This window comes from Amia ocellicauda, chromosome 20, assembly GCF_036373705.1.
Source record: "Amia ocellicauda isolate fAmiCal2 chromosome 20, fAmiCal2.hap1, whole genome shotgun sequence".
Lineage (NCBI taxonomy): Eukaryota > Metazoa > Chordata > Actinopteri > Amiiformes > Amiidae > Amia > Amia ocellicauda.
In genome coordinates, this window is record NC_089869.1 from 8,736,722 (window position 1) to 8,759,881 (window position 23,160).

The following is a 23,160-nucleotide window of genomic DNA, read 5'->3' on the forward strand; positions in this document are numbered from 1 at the left end:
TTAATTGCAAGAAGAGACATGAACCTCTTACCGAAGCTTATGCTGTACATGTCCGAGCTCATGCAACAGATGCCTGTAGATTTAACCCAAGGAGTCATCTGAAGTTCTTGCATTTGCCAAAACAACTAACCCCAGGACCAATGATCTTTCACTAATTCATCTTCTGAAGCTTCCAGCACAGTCTGAATAGAAACAGGTCACTTTTATGTGTCACTGGAGATGTATGAGGTTTGATCAACTCCAGTGTGCCAGTTGCCTATTGGTATTTGTTATGTCCCATTCCCAAACCCATTTTTAATTATATTTGATTAGGTTTTGTTCTTACAGTGTTAGATTTGAGCCAGAGCTGTCTTTTAATTCTTTAGTTTGCACATTTCAAGGACACAGCTGCTTGAATTTGAATATACTGGTAACTGATCCCCTGTTTAAGAACCTTTAGACGTTTAGTTATCTGCGCAAAGTGAATAAAATGCTTTCCCTGCTGTACGGCTACATGTGACTGATCTAGAAAGGCACGTTGTGTATTCCAGGCCAGGCAGGAAAACACACTCACCCCCAGGGAAAACATATGAAATAAGTTGTACTTTTGCTATAGCAGCGCTGTTTGTAACCAATTGTTCCTTACACTTGTAATTACTTGCAGTAAACTTTGGTGACCTTTGTGTTGCTGTCCATTGCAGATACTTCCTTTTCATAATCTTCCATATATATTGGGCTTTTCCTTATCTATATGAGATAAACTCTCCTTTTTATTTATTTTTCCTCCCCCCCGGCATTCACATCCTTTTTATTTTCTTCACAATGAGCAAGCGGGGCTAAAGAATAAATAGGAGATAGTGGAGGACTTGTAATTAAATAAATGTCTCAAACTTCCAAAATGACGACTCTTAGCTCTGTTAGAGCACACCACCAAAAAACGATCTGTAAATTGCATTAAAATACTACATCTATTTTGTTGCAGAGGCTTAAAGATTAATTCGATTTTTGGTCAATTTTCACTAAGTAAAATTAAGAACGTCACCAGTCCCATCTTGCTGTTGTGAATGTCTGCTCACTCGTGTGTAATAATGCATAAATGAGTACATTTCGGTTCATGATGAACACAAGCAGTTTGTTTGTTGATGTGATCAAGGTATGTACCCTCTTTGCACACGGACAGTATGTGCTGTGACGTTTTGTTGTGCAAAGTCTCTGCAAGGCTAGGTCATTACGCTGCAAAATGTCATGAAGGTGTTCTGTGCCAGGTGTTAGCTGTTGGCTCGCCAGCGCGTATTAAATAACTGCACCAAGCCGCCCGATCAGTAGAGCACGGCTTTTCAGTCATGTGAGGGGAGAGTAAATGGGGTTACATTGAACGGAGTGGCTTTAGACGAGCAATTTCTTCCTTTCTAGCGCTTTTTTATTTTCCACTAGACAAGCCACTTTAGGTATTAATAAAGCAAGTGACACTCCTTATTGCAAAGGTTGTCAGAAATAAAATAAACATTTGGCCAGCAAGTGACATTGAGAGAGAATTGAATGACACGTACTTCACTATCGCTGACCTGTTTTGTTTTGGCATCACAGCATGTATGTATATATATCTTTAATGGGCTTAGTAGTAGTTAGAGAAGGCTCTGCTTATCCGCATGTGAACATTTACATTTTTCACGCTAGACAGGTTATACCTTTGTAGAATAACAATTACTACAATAACAGGAAATCTGGGACTTGTGTAGAGTTTTACCTGGTGAGAACAATTTTCCAAAGTAGATTTAATTACACAGGGAAAAAAGCAACATTTGGTTACATTAGCATTGCATAAAATAACTGTTGACAAGGTCATTTAGCCATGTTGATCTTGTTCAGGCTGTTTCTAACTAACTGTAGTTACGTGATGACACATCTGTAGACAAGTTTATTATGTATATAGATCTATAGATACAGATATGAAAAAAATGAAATCTGTTGATTGCATAAGTGTATATATACATGTAATGAAAATATTAGGCATTAATGTTAAAAATGTATCTGTAATCAAACTCGATTTGTATAAAGGGAATACCTACTATCTTATTAGTTATACATCCTTATACAATCTACCTTAAACCCATACTATGATTTTAACTGTGAATGGAGAGATTATTGGCAGAAAGAGATTGTGTTCTTGTCTTTAGTGTGGCCTTTTCAAAAATGATCACAACTGAACTACTAGTAGACGTGTTTCTCCTAATTGTGAAACTTTAAACCTTCTTCAGCATTGTCTGGTGTATCCTAACTTGTTATTACTATGTTATTATAATAGTAAGATTACAGTTCCCCTCCCTATTACAAAGATCTTCCCCAACAAATAGTGGATTGTAGTTCTATAATGCTTATGGGCCCGATGAGTTATGAATTTCAGAATCTACAGGATAATCTACATAAAACCCTACCTGACACCTGTAAGTAAGCTACTAAACCTAGATGTGTTCATGTCCTATTGTGCGGCTCAGTGTTTAATTACAGTTGTAGTATTCCTGTGTCAAGCCTGCTTGTTACAAAATGTCAAAGCACTGTAATTGCTGTCTCTTTGTTTAGGCTTATAATTAACATCAATTACTGGCTGTTCAGATGACTTTTGCATCCTCCTCACCTCTTGTGATCTGAGAACGAGTTTCATTAAATTGTTTTTTCTATTTGCTTAAAAACAAATAATAATGTTTTAATGAAGTTACCAGCCTTTGGTGTAGAAATACTTCAAGCAAATGTTTGATTTTAGTTTTTTAACACCTCAAGCATATTTAGCCTTAACTGAAGATAACAAATATGGTAATTGTATTCATATATAGTTTTAAAACATTCTTTGTGAATTTTCCCCATAGTGCCTTGAGTTTCATTCCAAAGAAGGACATAGTGGAATAATCAATTTAATCTTCCACAAAAAGTATTTCAAAGCAATACAAGATACATGGGCAAATGCTTTCATAATACTAATGTCAAACACATATATTAGTGAAGAGCCCAAACATACACAACTCGGAATATGTATTCGATATGTTCCCTGTTTGTTTCGTTGTTTGCTCTTTTGGGACAGGTATAAATACTCATACGCTCATTTATTTGAAAGATTTTCCACACTTCAACAATCAGCATATTAATTGCAAATTGGAAGGGAGAGCTGGAGTGTTTTTGATGTCATTATACTCGAGCAACGTGTCTAATGTTGTGATTCACAAAGCGCTCTTCACCTCAACATGTAAGTCAGAGGGTAAAGCTCGCTCTGTTGGGTACTTTATACTACATCAGAAGGAAGAAAGCAATAACTCATAGTAACAGTCTGTTTGTTTTGTTCTTCTGTGGCTGAAATGTAGTTGTGCTCAGCAAGGCTGTGGATATTCTGGATATTTTCAGTTCACTTGTTCTGTTTTAATTGAAAGAAATACTGCGTGGATCTTCTGCCCAAGCTGCAGTACAAGGGCCGTTGTTAGATGGGTTTATAAAGCCTCAAATGTGACTAGATGACTGGAAGGAAAATTCTCATCAAATGATTTAAGGAAAGCCCCTTTGAAAACATGTTCCCAGGAGAGCTGTTAGGAGTCGCAATAAAGTACTATTTTCTTATTCCTCTCTAGGGTCAGAGTTTTCAGTATTTTCAATGACAATAATATAACCATAATATTTTTGCATGTGTTTTGAAATGTGTGTTGCAAATCTGTTCTAGTTGTTTGCTAATGTGGGGTCCTAACAGGCCGGTACGGTAATCTGTTTTTCATGGGCTCATTCAAGAGCACTTTCTTGGGTGAAAAATAAGACACTCTGCTGGAGTCAACATTTTTAATGATCTTTTTTGTAGAATAGGTTGTACATTTTCACAAGCTAAGTAGTAACGTGGTGTATAGCTGAAGGATCTTTTATAAGTATAAATTTTTTTTTTTTTTTTTTTTTTTACAACCAAAGTAGTATGGATTGGATGATTACAAATAATGAATGTGTTATTACACTGCGTTTTGTGATTGCATGTTCCCAAACCCAGCCTCCTTGCAGCACATTCTGGTGTCTCAGACTGTCATTCCTGTCAGAGCATTCAACAGAGACGATCCAAATCCCAGTCCTAAACAGACTGCTTCTGCTCCCGTGAATAGGACAATTGGTACAATTTGCGTGGCTGTCTGCTAACGAGCCCCTTCTAAATCGTCAATTAAATACTTTCAGATTCCAACAGAATAAACCAGAATTAATTACATTAATTGTCATCCATGCGAGGTTTATTTGTATTGTATTTATTAATATTTCATTCATTCACTTCTGTGCTGCATGTTTGCGTGGGAGGAAGTAATCAAAGAGGAAAATTACACTGATGTCAACAGAAATACAATTAGAAAAATAAAATAAGTGTTTACCATAAAACAATGTTATATTCTGGCCACAGCTGAAATACTGTAAGATACTTTTCTTAAGATAGGTCAACTGTGACAATAATAGTAATAAAAAAAGTCTTCTGTAAGTTATCTGGTTTATACTTTTCACTTCAGTCTGAAAACTTACATATGACTCTGGAGAAAAATATAATGTGGTATATCAGCGAAAGAAAACACATTCTCCAATGTGTTGAAAGTGACACTGTCAACAGTTTTTACATCTTTGAAAGAAAGCGTATAGTCCCATTTACTGAATTCCATCATTATTAGTGGCTTTAACAATGATGTTTTCTTGTCTTGAGTTTGGTACATTAGTATATTATAGTGGCTTGTGATCCAAACATGTTATCCTGGAACGTGGCATATATATATATATATATATATATATATATATATATATATATACACACACACACATGCATACATATATGTATGTATTTGTTTCCGTAAAGCCTGAAAAACTAAAGCACCACAGTACAAACGACAGTAAACTATGTGCATTGCATTGTAGGAGTCACCTTTCCGCACAAGCTTATATATAAAATCCCTTTGTTTGCGATTAATTTTATTCTCTGTAAATCATCGGTTTTGGATCAAATGTTCTTAATTGATTAATGGTAAATTCTCATGTGATTAATTACAATTACTTAAACACCCCCACCTCTTTCTGTCAATAGACATGAGTGTCATATGATGTTCACTACGGTTGCGAAGGTGATTTTTTTTCTTAGCAGCACTTTTACGAAATTACAAAAACTCACACAAGAATTATAGTTGATTCTTTGATCCCCAGCGTAGCTTGACACGGTTCTGCTTTACAGACCAAAAACAACAAAACACAAGTGACAGTTTCCTTTACACATTGTAAATGTAATCTGGCATTAAATAGAGCAGTTGAATTAGCAGTCTGGCTGTATTTTGTGATTATGTGCAGTTAGAGAAACACTTATATAAAGTGGCCATTATATTAATCCATGTCTGATTGAATCAGATATGCGATTGAATGTTCTCTGAAACTGTTACAGCACAGCACTTACTGTACTTTTTCAAGCAGACATTGCCAGCACTTTTTAACTTCAGTTCAATCTGCAGATAACATACTATCATTAAAAAATTCCCTTTAATTTCCTTTTTTGAACTGTAACAGTATGCGTGCCACTTTTAATAACACTGAGCAGATTATAATACATTAAATGCATGACCATTACAGCCAATTATCATGATCTGCCATCTGATTAGGAATGGGCTGACTACAAAGAGAAAAGGATTAAAATCCAAATAAAATAACCAAAAAAAAAAGTAACTTCGGAACATCCTTGTTATGAGGAGCTATTTTACACAACTTTGAATTTAAGTTTTACATACACAGGTGGTTAGTGCGACTGCAAGTATAAAGGCTTGCTAAATTGAAGCTTATTGTAAAAAAATAAAATAAAACCTTTCAACTGCAATGTGCACTCTTGTTGTGGTCATCAAAAATGGAGGAGAAATACAAGCCGGATCAGCAGATGTATAAGACAGAAAGGGCACCTGCAGCAGAAGGAAAACCACGTACGAGAACAAGAACAGTGAGCGAACACCAGTACAGGTAAAAGGTTTTTTTTTTCCTTTTAAGCATCTGTAACAATCCATCCAGTACAAAAAGGGTAAAGCCTCAGGAAGTCTCCTCTCTGTGGCTCCAGCCCGTCTGCACCCTGCTTGGGCCTCAAGTTGTCCCAGCAACCCCGGCACGAACGTCCGTCCCTCGTCAGTTTCGGAAAATAGACATTTTACATATGCACACCACAAACAAGATTCTCAACAAGAAAATGTCGCCTCCTTCCCGCACAGGGATTTAAACCAAGATACTGTACAATAATGATGAAAACCTCCCTCTCCCTCCCTCCCTCCCCATTATCTCCCCTTTTGTTTTGAAGTATTTTCTCTTTCCTCTGAAAAACTCCAAATGCCCACAAGCCATTTCGGTCTGGAATGTAGCACTGCATCGCCCCTAAACAACACAAGAAGCTTCCTTTAAAAAAGAAAAGCATAACAAAAAAAAATCCAGTTACAAAGAAATCACTTCAAAATGGAGCCTCAACAATGCCTCTAGAACCAGAATTAAAGAAAAACAAAATACAGCAGAAGACTGGGAACATATTCTTATTTTTTCTTTTTTTTTTCTTTTTTTTTTACAAGTCCGGTTGCGTGTTTGGCTACAATTTTTCAGAGGGGTTGAGAGCCAGGACGGTTGAGCAGACCACTGAAACCAGAGTGAGGACCAAGCTGCTGGGAAGGGAAGCTGTCGGCGTGCTGGATGAGGGCTTGGAAATGGCATTTGTATTTGGGTCGTCAATTTGAGGATCCTGCGAAGATTTCAAGAAATTAAAATGTATGATTAAACATTTAATAATGCCAGTGACCATCGCGGCAGCTTAAGAATATTAATAGCCTTTCTTCAAGGTTGCATATTGCGAATTAACCCCCTATCTTCCTGAATATAAACACACACACACACACACACACACACGCACACAAGGAAAGGGTGGTGTTTGTAGGCAAAGTGGGGGGGTTATATGTAATGAGAACATTTTACACTGCTAAACAGTTAGGGTTCACCTATTTTGTAGCACTTGTGACTTGAAAGCAGACTACTAAATGTCACTCCATAGATTGATGCTGATTTATTATGTAGCATGACATTTAATGAACTTTAAATGGCCGTAGATAAAGAACAAACAAACTGAAGTCCAGCCAACGCAGTGACGACACAGGTCTGGGGAAAATGGCAGGCTTGAGTCTCCCTTTAAACGCCCGTTTGGACGTGGCCTTGCGTGAACACAATCGGGTAATTGCACACTGTAGGCATCACTGACACAGGGCCCCTTGAGCGCCTGTCAGACAGTTGTGTTTAATCTACGTGGAATTAAAAAGGATGCTTTTCTCAATATCTGTAATTGTTTCTGTTTGTTGTTTGTGAATAGATGTTTGCTTTCTCATGTCTTGTCTTTTAAAGAACACGAACAGGAGTTAATTGAAGCAGAATCTCCTTCGAAGTGTAACTTGTTTGATGCAGTCACCGAGTGGAGGAAAGCCAACGCAGATGGGGTACCGCACTCCACGAGGTATTGAGGTTTTTGGCCGCCTGAAGTGGTCAGCCCAGACTGCTACTGTCTGTACTTAGTTTGGTCCTGCTTCGTTGAACTTGGCTGAGTTTGAACACTCATTTAGAACGGGTCTGGAAACAAAGATATGGGGACAATGGCGAGGTAGTCGAAATACTTACCACACACAGGGCGACTTGGGTTGATATATTCGATTTCAGTGTCTGGGCCTGCAGAGGGAAAAGGGAGGGGAAGAAAAGGGGTCACGTGTTGGTAATGCTCCAACTCTTCTGAAAAGCACAGATTTCTGTCCTGTGTTTCCTACACAAGTTGCTGGCCTGGTGAAAGAAGGGCCTTTATGACGACAGCAATCCATGTAGTTGGGAGTCCGGAACACGGCATTAGGCCCAAGGGAACGCAGTGTGGACATGGACACCACAGTTCACAACCCAAAGTCTGTGTGCTGTGTTTATTATTAGACGTTGGAGTTCAAGGGGGCATGTTAATCACTACTTGCAGTCACCTGCACTGGTTTAGCATTTACAAACGTGGTGGCGAAAGATGCGATTTAAAACCCATATCGACAGAAATAGAATGCATTGTTACATCAATTCAGTCATTATTATCAACAGTTCCTGATCAGTCAAAAAGATAATAAGTTTGATTTTTATGCAGGTTTTTAATTGCGTTTGTTCGCTTATAGGTTCTCTTCTATAAACTGTTCAATGGACAGCGCTGGAAAATGAAGTTTATAGCATCCAGTTATAGCACCGTCAGCAGTAGATGAGCTCCCCAACGTTTCTTCACCAGCAGCACAGAGGGAACATATGCTGACGCAGTAAGTTTCTATTCCCCGGCCTTTCTCTTGAAAGCTTCTGTGCATATAGTTCATTCTACTAAGTGTGCGTTGTTCCAGTTTTGAATTACATTACTCTCATGCCTTGGGAGGTGCAGAAACAAACTCCTTTAACTTGTTACCCCAGCAGCATATGAATCCATGCTTGAGCACATGCTTTAATGTCACTGACTATTTTCCAGACCTGCTTTGTTTGTTTTTTACACATCCTGAATTTTCGGAGATCAATGCAACACCACAAAAAAACAATAACAACAGCACACCTCTTTAATGAAAACCATGTAATTCCCTTTCAACTTCTGCTTGGCGGTATAAAATTGTGATAAAATGCAAATGCATATGAGAGAGAGAGATGGCAGTAGAGTAATGAAATGCATGTTACATTTATATGCTCTGGGTTTCTGTCTGTATTTCCCCAGTGGTTGTGGTTTTGAAATGGGATGGTTCATATGATAAAGTGGGAGAAGAATGTGTTCAAGTCATAATATACTTGCTAAGGCATAGGAGCAGAAAAGCTGTGTTGCTCTGGAATAAGCTCCCAAAATGCATGATTAATGACAGGCCACAAGGCCCTTTCTTCTTAAGTGCTCGGCTTCGCCATAAATCACCTTATTATTACTGAGCCAATAAGAGAACCCGTTCTGTTAGAAATATAGATGCAACTTGGCTGTGATCCACTTCGGCTCCGTCAGCTTTTCTTGTTTGTTTGAAACCATTTAAAAATATATACTTTTTAATATTAATTCATTAAAAAAAAAAAAAAATCTGGACTGTTTCTCTAAATGCAAATACATGTACATATGTGTAACCTGTATACTGTAGTTGTATCACTCACATCAATGTATTAATATGTGTTGACATAAAGAAGAAAGACTGTTCCCAGGGTGTTATTTTAAATGTAAATTATGTAACAACGTGTGGGTTTTTATCATAGTGAGATGAGCAGCGGCAGAGCTCTGTAATAAAGTCTGGGACACCCACCTGAAATGAAACCTAGATGTAATCACCCATAGGTTGTAGCTTAATGTGGGTGACCCTGCCTGATTAACCTTCTGCAACCACAAGGGAGTCTACATATCAAGCCCCAATTGTGCCCACTGTAGGTTGTCAGAATTAATCAGGTAAGCATTCTCATACATTTTTATTGAACTCTACTGCAGGAGGATCATAAGCATATGTTAATGTGGACCATCCCCTCGTGGAAAAGTGGCCAGTGATCTCCCTGGAAAGCGGCTGGTGTGGTACTGGGACATGCAACGCTTTTTCAAGGCAGGTAAATTGGTTTTTGGGTCCATTGCATCTTGTGTCATTACTGTTAAACGTAGGTCATATGAGTGTTTGGTGTGTAGCGTTATGTTGTGTGTATTTGGATAAGAGAATTTGGGCTCTGAGCTGAAGCACTGATCTAAAGAAGACCTCCCCCCCCCAAAGTTATCAGATTTCCTTAGCTCATCAGCTTGGAACTGGTTTGCATCAAAGTGACAGTTTTGGGGAGGATGGCACCGAGAAGAGGCCAAATAGTTTGGAATTCTGCTATGAAATGTCTGGAGAAAGGGGCTTGTAGGTGATAAAAACTCTTTGAAGTGGATGAGAGCCGAAATCCCGACATAGAGCTACGAACCCAGGCCTACCGGCATTTCCAAAAGATGGCATGGATTGACATCAGTCATAAATCAAGCCCCCCTCCAATAGGACACTGGGGGCTGAAACCGAAATCCAATCTCAAGAACTCAGGAACCAATCACCTATTGATCTGACAGACTATAAGGAACAGCGCACGGCCTTTTTCTCTCTCTCTCTCTCTCTCTCTCTCTCTCTCTCTCTCACTCGCTGCCACAGCTCAACCTGTAGCTCTGTTGCCAGAACCGGAACCAGAAACCAACTAAGTCTTTGCCGGCAACAAAAGAGTTAAACTGGGAGAAGGAGATTGGGCCGTACGAAGAATTCTTTTAAAGGACTTTATCAAATAAAGAACTTTACAGACTGCGCTGCCCGCCTGTGCCCACCTGATCAGTGGAGTTTTACAGCTGGACAATTGACTAAGTCGACTGTATACGAAAGTGTCAGTCATTTAAATAGCTATTTGAGTCTTAAGAAACTTGACCCTTGGAACGAACAGGGCCCTGCTTTCCTCAAAGACTTTGTCTTCAAGTAACTACGGTGGAAACCCTGCTTACAAAGAAGATTTTGTGCACAACCTTGGAGCCTTCAAACCAGTGGAAAATCTGTTTGGAAAAGACTCTACTTTCGCGAAACCCCAACTTCCAGGTGCATCGACTGAGTGGAAGTTCTTGGACAAAGCCGAACCGGACTGCCTTTGTTCCAAACCACACGGACCTCATGTCGTGTGCTGTTATCTGAGCCCGATGCCAGAGAGGCCACTCTGCGAAGAAGTTCACATAAGTTTAACAGTTTGGAGTTCATGATTCATGACATTTGAGAAATCAATTAGAAATGTTAATCTGTGATTCATAACTTTAGAAGGTGTAATATCATTTAGTTTTCTTAAATATAAATGTGTGTTGCATTAAACTGTTTTGTTGATAATTTTAGAAATAAAATCTGTCAACGCCGAGAAATATCTTCTCATTCCTGTTAACTGTTTAGTGTGAAATTGACACAAGTTAATAGACAACAGGTTATAGGTGGCCCTGCCTATCCTTAATCATTGAATAATAATCAGTTATGGGAAATTGTGGTAACAAGTAATGATAGGATCTTTCTCGGCACCTAAACGTAAATGAGACTGATATATATATAACGAGAAGTTACCTGACATAAATACTAACCTGCGTAGTTATTTAATGTCTGACTAATAATACTAACGAGAGACTCACCTTCGTCTTACTAACCGGTATTGTAGTCAATGTGTTTATAACCTTTTTTGTTTAACGATTTGTGTTATCATATGCGATCCCATGGTCTTTGATTTGGTCACGGAAGTGATTTGTCTTTGATTTGTTGATCTAGAGTTGAATTTTAATTAGTTTTTCCCTTTTGTATAATTAGTGTAGTGCTACATTTAGTCTTTGTTTTTGAATAAATTTGACAATTTATATCTTTGGAATTGGTGTCTGTGTCCAATTATTACAGAAATTGAGTTCTACAAGATTCCAGCATTCGTGATAAGGTGATACTATAAATTCACTTCTTAAATTGAAATTTGTAAGTGTACCTTATGCTACAGGTGTTATAATTAACCTTGCATCCCTTTATTTGAATTGTGCACATTGTTCAGTATATTGGCAAGTGTTTTTTCCTGCATTGTTTTCATCATTACGATACATCAATCAATTTCAAATTGTTCGTTATGCCCTTATAATGTACAATTCTATTGGTTGTTCATTTCTTATACAGTTATGCACTTAAAACATGTAGATTTTTGCCATTTTGGATTTCAGCCATCCCAAACAACACAATACATATTACTGACCAAATCCTCAATATGTTTAACCTACAATGCAGAGTATTTCTGTACCAGAAGATAAGCCTCCAAGTGAAATACTTAAATCCACTGTGGTACCTTGAGAGAACCCCAGGTTAGCTCACATTAATTGGTGCTGCAGTTAGCAAGGCTAATGCTGATGTTTATAAAAAAATAAAAACAATATCCTGTAAGCCAGGAACACAACATAATTAAACAAGGAACTCAGAACATAACTGCAAATGTGCCCAAAGCATTTTCCATTAAATTAATCTTACAGGAAAAGACGTCCAAACTTGAAAAAAACAATTTTCAAAGCTAGAGCAGATAGTGCTGAAATTTTAGTTCTTAAATTGCCATCTCACGAAGAAAACCCAGCAGCCTTTCAGACAGCCGTTGCGTGAGCCACTTGCCCGCTATATAAAACTAAGCCAGTCTCTTGTGTTGAAACCTCTCTCTCGAAACTTCACAAAAGGCATGAATGTCCAGATATGCTTTTTTGTTGGTTTCATTTTGCAGTGCTAACAGTGAAAATGTTTCTAACCTCCATTTTAGGGGTCAGCAGACAGGAGATTTAAATCAACTACAGGAAACAAATGCAGGTCTTCCATTACAAAACAAAGGTGCAGTACACAAGATGGAAGGTTCCCTTTTTTGCCAACCTGAAATTGTTTAAATCAGGAGCTTCCTGTGGTGTTTTCGAAATGAGGCTGTCAAAAGTCTCCTACTCTTGACGACACCTTACAGAAATGCTGTGATGCATCATAATCCGACCTAGAACAAAAGCCACATTGTCCGTGGGATCCCAGTTCATGCTACAATACAGAAAAACAGCTGCCAATATCAATATCATACATTGTTCTCACACTTCCTTCTGATGAGCACAGGAAAGTGGGAGTCTGTGGTCACTTTGGCTCAGGAGCATAATTTAGTTCTATGTGGTTGCTTTAGTTAAACAAAAACAAAGCAAGACATCGCTGAAACTTAGCTGCAGTATTGCCATAGTCAATATTTTTCATTAAACATATAATACATTTAATTGAACTATGTTTTGCCCCAACGTTTATAAATCGTATATTTTTCACATATGTTGGGATCTACAGGGACCCATCTAGATTGGATTCAAAGTTTGACTGGCGGTTATAGCTTTCCTACTGGCACAGCTTTTCTTTAGGTGAAAGGATTGTCTAGTTCACAAATGCCCGGTCATTCTTGGCCCTGAAAGCACGCGTGTGTGAGCAGGCCAGAATAGCTGGCATCTCTGCTCTGTCAGTTCCACTCTCCTCTGGCCATTTGGTGAGACGGCAGCAACATGTTCACATGTGTACGATAAGGCTAAAAGGTGTCAATGTTGATGTTAATATGTCTGCCAATTAATTCTGACATGGCAGAATGGCAGTATGCTTAATATCCCAAGTCTGAACCGCAGGGGGATTCCAAGTAAGCTATTGCAGTGACATTTTTACCCATCAATCAATCTAAGGCCATTTTTGCCTAGGCATGCTGTATAGCAAACATCATTAAACACTGAACTGTGAATATTTACCAGCATTTTAAGAGCAAACTTTTAGGAAACAATAAACATTTAATTTAGTCCTAAGACTGTGAATGGATGTTTTCTGGACACTGTTAGCCAGGGCTAAGTGTGTATTTAGAAATTATATTAACATTTGATTCATTTGTAACATTTTATAATAAGGTGCTACTTATCAATGTGTTATTAATGTCTAATAGATTATTAATATAACTTTATAAAGCATTAACAATGCATTGTAAATATGTAACTCCGTTCTAGCAATACATGGAATGGTCACAAAGTCGAACAGGTAGCTAAAACATGTCCATATTTCAAATAATTGATGAACAGGTTATAAAGCACACTTCTCTACTGCTTTGACAGATTCCTTTTAAATGATGTTGCAGTTTTTGATTATCTGAGTTATAACTAATTTATAATGCATTATTAATACTTAATAAAGTATCTATTAATCATCTATTAAATCATAAGCAGCACCTTATTATAACGTTTTACCAATTAATGTGTATGACTGCATGCATTTGAATGTATAAATATATAATTCACCACTAAAACAGTATTTTTATATGCATTTGTTTTTATATAATGGGAGAAAAACACTTGGATCAGTTCTGACTCGATTGAGCACTTGTACCAGGGCTGATGACAACCTCTTTTTGCATGTCAGTCGAGGTTCACTCTGGGAAACGGCCTTTGTCTGCAATATCAGCATGCCTCAGGGCCGGCGCTAATGCCTCTGGATAAAGTGCTTTCCATACAGTGCTACATTTTCATTAATCCATTATGCTAAAACAAAGGTGGCATCAGTTAATGCTTTAAGGTATTTCTCTGTCTGCTTTTATATCTGTTGTATATGAGGCAGCGGCTTTTAAGAAGATTGTTCTGAAATGGTAGTGCAGTGCCTGCGCAGTACATCAAAGCACTTCTCCAAAAGGTTACATAATAGGCAGACACTTCTATACACTTCACATCGCTGCTATTGCACTCTGAAAGTACTGGAAATTGGATGTGAGGAACAGCAAACATTTCTGAAAGCATTGGCAGATGCTGGATTGGAAGCAGAGGATGAGTGCATTTCACCCAACTCATCAGAAAGTCTGCAAACCACGACCTGCTCTTCATGCTGGTCCCAGTTGGTCTGAGCTTAACCCACACATGTAAATAAGTAACACTCGACAAGGACGCAGTACACAATCTCTGCACAGTCCTCTACAAGGCCTGCATTGGGAGTTTAGGCAGCCTAACTGCACAGAAGGCCTTGCAAAATACTGTCAGCTCTCAAATAATAGCAACACAACAACAGTAGATCTGGTCTCGTTCAAATGAGGGCAACTGAAGGTCATAATTATGTACAACACACCTTTCTCCACATTTTTCAATTTACATTAAGACTACAGGTCATGGGGAAGGCGATTGGGAAGGCCCAACCCCAACTCTCCATCAGGGTGGAGGGGCTCTGAGTGTGGCAAGTTGCCCACATGGACACTTGGACAGGTGTGTGTTTTGTGCATGTTTTGTAATCCATGCAGATTGAAACCATACCTGCAAATTGCTGCAGAAGGGGTAGACCTCGTCTGGGGTGTTGATCTCATTGCTGTGAGTGAAGGAATCCAGACTGTTGGAGGACTTGGCCTTGTTGGATGGTGTGGTGGTGGAAGTGGTCGTCTGGACAGGGGTCATAGGCTGCCACACGCCCACGTCAGTGCCATTCCCAAAGGCCTGAATAGCATTCCCTGCAGGGAGGAAACACAATAAAAAGTGAGATGGGAAAATTGGGAGAAGAAAACGGTCTACAAGTGGCAGTGAACAGTTACTGGGTTCTGAAGAGACTAAACAACTGCCACACACAGACAAAAGTAAAGGAGAGGTCCTTAATTCAGGGAGCCATCTTCAACACTGCATAGATGGATTATGTTTAGTATTTGAGTAGACTGTAACACAGCAAAAGGTCATGCTGTTATAAAGTAACATTTAAAGGTTAATATTTCTAAGTATCAGGGGGCAGAACATCTTGTTCAATGAGAAAATGCTAGTCAGTAAGTAGGCACTGTAGTATAAAAGCATGTATCTGGGAAGACTGGTGCATGTTAAGGTAAGGCAATCTAGTATTTTCAATATGCTAGGCTGGGATTTGACAATCTTTCATTTAACAGAATAACAGTATCGAGGTTTTTTCACTTATGCTATGATATTTGCTCTCTAGTATTATCTGTGAAAGGCTGTTATAAGTGGAAAACTAATGGGGCACAATTCTCAATACAAAGGAATTCAGGACATATCCATAGAGTGCATGAATATGAATTGCTGCTGCACATTGTGAAATAAAGCACTGGGCTCATGAAATCTGTGCGCTTTAAGCTGAGACCTTACTGTAGTCAAATGTCATTTTCAAAATCTACAGAAGGCAAACACAAATAAAAGTTGTGTATTTACAACCTCCAAGACCTCTTTTATTTTAACCAACAAATGATAAACGTTTAGTCTGCTGTAAGTCTATTAATTTGGCTGTGGGATAAGAATAGCTTAACAGTAATAATGACTAAGTTAAACTGATGACATAGCTATTTACAGTAGCAGTTAATGGGCATACAATAGACCTTTTTCACCTTTGAAGTTGAACAGATAGGGAGATCCGAAGATAGTAAGTAAAGCTCTGAGAGAATAATTACACCTTCTCGGCACGGGTCACTGACTAGATTTAGCATATAGAAGAAATATAAAGTGGAGAAAAAATGGGCCTGGCATATTTCCTAACTAGTCAGCTCAATTTGTTCAGAAATCTTTTAAGTGTTGCTTTATCTACAGACCTATATTAGAGCTTGCAGTGCTGGGATAAATTAAAGTTAATCTTCCTTTTTTTACTCGACAAAAAATATTCTCTGCTGCCTCTCAATTATCCCAAAGAGACAATTATTGGGATATTTCATTATTATTACTATAATTAGTTGTATGCCCTGTTTTAATTTCACATGAGAAGAAACGGCAAAGTCTTTTCTTCTGTGTAACTCATTGCTGAAGTCTTTAGGTTGCTGGAGATACATACATAAATTGATTAATTTTGCTTTTCAGTTTTACCTATTTTTAACTCATCTTACAAGCATGCTCCATCACATGGAGATGCCTTTTTCGGTGGTGGAGGAAAGTCCAAAAACAGGATGCATGACTAAAATGTTTCTTCTGTATTAAAATAGTTGTACATAACATCAAGGACCTGGAATTTGGTTTAGTCAACAATGTCCTGACACCAGGGCGAGGTGAGCTGGCATCCCAGATACGCTAGTTTATGGGCCTCCCATACAACTGAAGAGGTTGATTAGTGTTTGTGTTGATGGAAAAATCAACACTTTATTCTAAGGTTAAGTGAGAGTGATGTATGTGACTGGATTGTTCGGGTATAATTGTAATAGAGAACATGGGACATTGTAGGAGAGCTTTATGAAGGACTTTTAGAAAAAAATCTAATCCTAAGGGTTTGGACAGGAGTGCTATTAATCTGCTTAAGTATTTAGGACTGTTAATACTACTGAAGAAATCTAATAGTGACTGTGCATTGTTGTGGTTAGTCTGACATAAGGCCCAACTGAGAAACAGGCTCCTGTACCTTAAACTCGTCTTGACTGAGCAATAAGGTAGATTTATTATGAGATTTGGAGTGAATGACATTGTTTTATTTTCTTTCATTAGCAAATCCCCAAACCAAAGTGCTCTGTCTGAATGTGTTTTCCTAAAATGAGTGGGGAGCAGTCCCTTTCTGCCAAGGGCTGCAGTTGGCCTTCAGCCACATACTGTTACTCTGGGTTAAAGCCAGTGGCCTGGCAATCTGTTGTTGCTATTGATAAATAGCCGTTTTCATCAGATGTGATTAAATGTAAAGCTAAGCAGATGCGAAAGAGACATGTGAAATTCAAAGCACACGTTTTCCTTAATGTATCGCGCCAGGCTAATGCCCGATCCGCAGCCTGCTGATGAAAGTTAGATCTGCAGGGCTCTAGCCTACTGGCCACAGCTGCCAGCCGGGAGAACTTCTGATGTTCATTTCCAATAGGCCTTCCATGACCTGGCAAAGCTCTGAAACATTATACTGTTTGGCATTATACATTGTATAGTTTGGCAGTCAGAGTTAGAGTAATCAGCATAAAATGTCTTGAATTGATTGTGTTTATTATTTGTTTGTTCGTCTCTTTTTTTCATTTGATATGTTCAGCCCTGCCCACACTGGAAGTCTCCATTTTTGTTTTGAATCTGATGCCTTTTTGTTAGTCACAGTGCATATCCTGCTTGGGTACACGGTATAATTTGTGTTGGCATTGGTGAATGACTCCTCTAATGAGTCCACACTGAGATCCGCATTAAGCTGTAAGATGCCTTAATGTGTAGTAGCTTGATGCACAGTGTCTAAATTCACCGCCTTAGGTTACGTCGCTAAAGAGCACTCTGTCAAACAGATGTGAGGAGTCAAACATACATCACTTATTGCAGATAAAAGCTGCAAGAGGAAGGGAGGTGAAAATGGAGGCTGTAGGTTTGGAGGCCATGTCCATTTCTTGCTTGTGTGCCAGCTCTGTGCTTTTATCTGTTTTCATACAGAGCCCTTATTTTCAATCCATAACTCCTAAACCTATGTACATCGTTTGGACTGGTTACTGACTCGCTCAAGAAAAAGTTCTGCCTCTTTACATCTTTAAGTTAGTATCTTTTAACATGAAACAAGATCCTAGTTGCATTTCTTTTCATTTACAGTTTTTTGTCACAGTAAAGTGAATTTTATATCCACAAATCGAATGAGGAATGGGACTTTTCTTTTTTTTTTTTTTTTGCTTCAGGAAAAAACAGCAAATCCATAGAAAATGAACTAATATTTGCACATACGCCACCATAAAGAGTAGTAGAGTGCAAACACGAACAAAACTGCCTCTTAATGGTTTCCGGCTAGTAATGGGCAAATCCTAGTTTGGTAAATAGGGTTTCATGATACCGATGTATTGTGAGGTTTATTTTTGCTGAATTATTGACATGTAGCTTTGATAACCAGTCTTCTTCTCTTAAACAAAAACAAATGTGCATATGAATAGAACATTGCAGATATTAAAGAAGAACAAACAATGTATATATACAAATGTATACAATTCTATGCACAGCTGCCCGCTTTGTCTTCATATTACCATTGGATTCTGATCATCTGACCATTGCTTTTACATAATATGTACACAACACAGGGAATATGTGAATTGATAGAACCCTCTTAAACCTGAAAGTCTGATCTCTCTCTATTTCTCTAAATGATATGTATCCATTTCTATTGATGCCAATTATGATGTAGTACCTCTGGAAGTCAGATCCTAATCCATATGCATGCAAAGTGTAAATGACTTTGACAATGTGCAGAGCATTGTATCTGAACAGGTGACAAAAGTGGATGCATTTTCTTGTGTGCAACCAAGCTGGGCATTTTTCCCTTCCTTCATTTCTCCAGTCACTGCTAGGCATGGGCTCCTGCCTCTTTCCACTTAGTGTCCGTCACACTGTCAGTGTTTCCTTTGCCTCTCTGAAGTAAGTGGGTCATAATTAGATTCCTGTTGAGTTCGCAGGTAACAAAAATTAATACGCCCCCTGCTGTATTAATGGCAATTTGATAGGTTAATTTGACCTTTCTTTGGAATCTATTATTTTGCTGTCTCTCCCACCTACAGTGGAGGTGTGTGTAACCTTTTCTCTCCTGAACAGCTTGAAAACCCCCTTACTTGATTTTGTTCAGCCCAATTATTCTGTCCGCTGTTCATTACAAACGGCTGTATTCATATTTAGTGTTGTGTATTACTGCCTATGCATCATGATCTTCCAAATATTGGTCAGTGATCTACTTGCTTATGGCAGGAGTTGGGAGAAAACCACTCTTTGCTCAGTTCCATTGTACTGCTGTAATGCAATACCATTGTGCATCAGTGTTCAGTAATATGTGAGGCGTAGACAGAAAATATGTACGCAATTATGTAGTTCACAGAATGATTAATACAGTTATTACCTGCAGCCAATTTAGTGCTTGCATCACAAACTAGAGGTCCTTTATTTACTTGACTGATTCACTTTCCCCTCAGGCAATTTCCTTACATACTGCTAGTCTGTGAATCACTGGAGTTTTTAGTCTTTCACAGGATGCTAAAGATAAACTGCTCTTTGGAAATATATCTACTTTAAACCTTGATGTTGATGTGATGGAATCTTAGGGATGACATGCAGATTGCTGACAAAATGTGGAATATTCTCTTTCATACGTTTTTGTTTTGTGTGTATGTAAAGGAAATGGGATTATACCCTATATTTAGCAACAATATAGATCCATGCTATTTCCAGAAGTGTTTTAGTTTTACCATTTGAATCTGGCCAGTTTGTGGACCTTGTTTCCGATCAACTGGTATTTAATATCTCACAGCTTCTTGAATGACCAAAGCTTGTGTGACAAGTATGCTACTAAAACTGAAGTTGGATTTCACCACCTCTGGGGAACAAAATAACTACTGTATGTCAGTATATCAGTATGTCAATACCTTGCTCGAGAATGAAAGCTTTCTCTTGAAGTTGAAGGCAATTGTAGTGTATCAAATAATTTAACAGCTGCTGTGTGTTCACCGTTAAGGTTAGTGGAAGCTGAGGGTAAAAAAGTAGATGAAGTTCCTCTATTTTAGAGGTAAAACTTTTGTGCCAAAGTGTGGCAGCAGTTATGTGAATGAATTCACTTGCATCCACATGAATGTTTCATGTAGGATACAAATGCAATATGAATGCTCAATGTTATTACTCAATAGCACATCTAAGCATTCTCAAACCCCCCAAAGCCCAGTGAAAACTGTTTATATATATATTTTAAAAAAATCCCATTTTCCCTAAATGCAGTTTGGAGGAAATCATTTAATATTTTAAATAACTCACTGTCAAGACAATACATGTCTTTAATACCAAAGTGTTTTGGCCATCTGAAGTCTTTGTTTGTTTTATTGCTTTTGTATTATTAAACTGCAACCTGGGCTTGCTTTATTACAAACAGCAGATCGTAAGTAACATGATTTTTTTTTTGCATTATTGTTACGATTATTGTTATGTTTATTATTATTATTATTTATTTCCCTGAATCTGTTCTCCTTCCCCAAAACGGTGGTGTGATGTGGAAGATACAGCAGGTTTGTTTGACTGTTACTGGAAAACAGAGTGAGCAATTATTAGCAGTCAGCTTCAACTGCTCTTAACCAAAAATAACCTTAGTGTTGATTAATCGAGGGCCTGGGACCAAAGCACCCGGATTAACCGTTCCATGTATAGACACGGCCCCTTGACGTGCCGAAGATAAATCAAGGTTTTGCTTTTCAACAGACGGGAAAGTGCTGACAGGAGCCTCGAATCGCTCAACAGCCATTAGCAAAAAAAGGATTTTAATTGTACGAGGCTTCCACTGTAGCGTTCGCCTCCTTTCTGCCTGAATCCAAGAGAAATCCACAGACTACACTGAGGACCACAGCAAGTGAGCAGAAGTGATTGTACTTTCGCTGGCATTAACGCAGAAATGAAAGTCGCGGGCCTTGTTCGCCTCGAGAGTGTGATAAAAGGATATTCAGGATGTGTCCACCAACGAACCCACTAACTCTCTTGCTCACATACAACACTGCAGGTCAAAGTGCACACAAGAAGACTCACCGAGGTCAGCATGTAGTGTTACATAATGTATGTCAACACTCAATGTATTGGTAAATGAGCAAATAAATGAAAAGTTTCCCCCTCCACACACAACATTTTTAACAATGAAATTGAACACTCAATTCCAGAATCTGTTGCCTTAGATGGTGGTAACCTTGGAAGTACACTAATATTTGTAATAATAGGTAGTTTGAATGGTTTTACAGTACGCCAAATTTTACGTACAGAATTAATGAAGTAATAATGGAGCATAATTTTAAAGACAAATGTTCAGGCATCGACTGTGCCAATAATGCTCATTGGGGAAAGAGAATGCATAGCAACTTTTAATTCATTTATGCCAAATTTCACGCCAAATGTAAATGAAAGTGATAGCAAGAAAACAGGAGCTGCACCTCAGCTGGACCTGGAAAATTCCACAGCCTACTTGTTTTATCTCTTTGCTTTTTGGGTGGTGTTTTCGTAAAAAGGGCAGATTAGAAGGAAGCTGTCGGGAGGGTCTGAAAGGGTGTAGCTGTACTTACGCAGGCATGTGTTGTTGGTGAAGAACTCCACAAACTTGTCACACTCCTCTTTGTTGTTCCCGCTGCTGCTGCAGTCGCACCACGGGGACACACTGATCTGGGTGGATCGCAGGTAGTTTGGGGTCATGACCGTGCCTGAAAGAGAAGTAAAGCCAAGGGATTAGCACAAGCCCCGCCCTTGAATATGGAAAGGTGACCGTGATTGGAACAGAGGCAGACAGTACTGTCCTATCACTGTACAGGAATGCAAGGCTCTATCCAATCATAAGGACCTGATGTAATATTTCTCTCTCTGACTGTTCTGTACATTTTTAAAGCAGCTTTAAGGGGGAATCCTTTTTTGGGGAGTTTTTCATTTGTGTTGAAACCGGAAGCTTCCTGCCCTTCCATAAACAGAGAAGTATGTCTTACCAATGAGCCCTGAGTAGGACAGCAGACAGTCGGCATAGTTCTCCTTCAGACAGCCGCTGACAGAGCGCTGCTCCGGCTGGCAGTTTGTGAAGAAATCTGCAAGACGTGACCTGGAAAATAATCCAAAACATAAAATGAAAGGTAATCAGGCCCCTCAGAGTTCTGGTACGTGTTTCATATATGAAGCACATACAATTGATTTCATTTTTATCCCTGAAGCAAGTGGAAACATCTTGGGGAGGCCTTCATCCAGCAGTGGATCAATAATATACGCTGATGATGATGAAATATATATATACACACTATACACCGTCATACTGTCGTAAATTAATCCATAGATATTCAACATCTAATTTAACCATCTATAAACATTTGAATTCTACAGAGGCTGCAATCGACTCCTATTTCACTATTGAAGGATGCATGTTTCAGACTTATTACCTGCGATTTATGGATTTCAAAAGCAGACTTAATCTTAAAGCTCATTTGGAAATTGGTTACACATTTCCTGCTATTCCAAACTGCAATGCCCTTTAAATTCAAATCACTTTTCCTGTTTTTCACCTTGTAATAAGCTCTTTGCTCTTTGACAAAGGGATATAGCCGATACTGAAAAACTATTACCTAGCTGATGGTAACACCAAGGGCTGAAGTGAAAGGACAGTGAAGTCACCACTCAATATCATTGTGTCCTTACTGTGCTTCTACTAAATGCTCTTTCAGCAGCATCACTAAAAGACTATCTGATACTCCACTTTGCTGTATTGGCTGCACTCAACTATTAACAAAGTTAAATAAGGATAATCAGGTTTTCAACACTCCTGACAGTAGATATAATCCTGCTTCAGTCAGTCTTTCTTTTTCCAGCGGAGGTTTTATTTTCCATAACCCTTCAATGGCTTAACTATAATATTACAGCCTTGACACCAACTTTCTCCAGGGTTGGCATCAGCTGTGAACTTCGATCCCTGCACTTTCACCACTGGAAATGAAGAGGATTCACTGGATTGCTGCTTTCCCCTGCCAAAACGTACTGCCTTTGTTCAATTTCCATGCAATCATGTTGAAAGAACCCCAGGGCTGTACTATCCAAACATACTTTTATATTATTTTTATTCTGTTTGTGAATTATTTAATTGAATCCCTCATAAAACTGTACTTTTGAATTTTCCACAGGCCTGTTTATCATCTGATTAAATGGAGTTTGCATACTTTGCTCTGTTTGTAATGCCACTGTATCATGTGTGTAATCCAGATTTT

The 23,160-nt window shown here is 38.5% G+C and overlaps 1 protein-coding gene across 2 annotated transcripts in view; it reads right to left on the reverse strand.

The window, feature by feature from the left end:
* Positions 1-3,865: 3,865 nt before the first annotated feature.
* The window catches only part of LOC136715819 (GDNF family receptor alpha-1), a 67,212-nt gene continuing 47,917 nt past the window's right edge, over positions 3,866-23,160 (reverse strand). For both annotated transcript variants that reach the window (XM_066693195.1, XM_066693196.1), the window contains 5 exons: positions 21,901-22,010; positions 21,490-21,624; positions 14,822-15,012; positions 7,645-7,692; positions 3,866-6,724 (listed from right to left, as the gene is read on the reverse strand). In XM_066693195.1, coding sequence (XP_066549292.1) covers positions 6,575-6,724; positions 7,645-7,692; positions 14,822-15,012; positions 21,490-21,624; positions 21,901-22,010 — 634 coding nt within the window. In that variant the 3' untranslated portion in view covers positions 3,866-6,574. The remainder of the gene's footprint in view (positions 6,725-7,644; positions 7,693-14,821; positions 15,013-21,489; positions 21,625-21,900; positions 22,011-23,160) is intronic.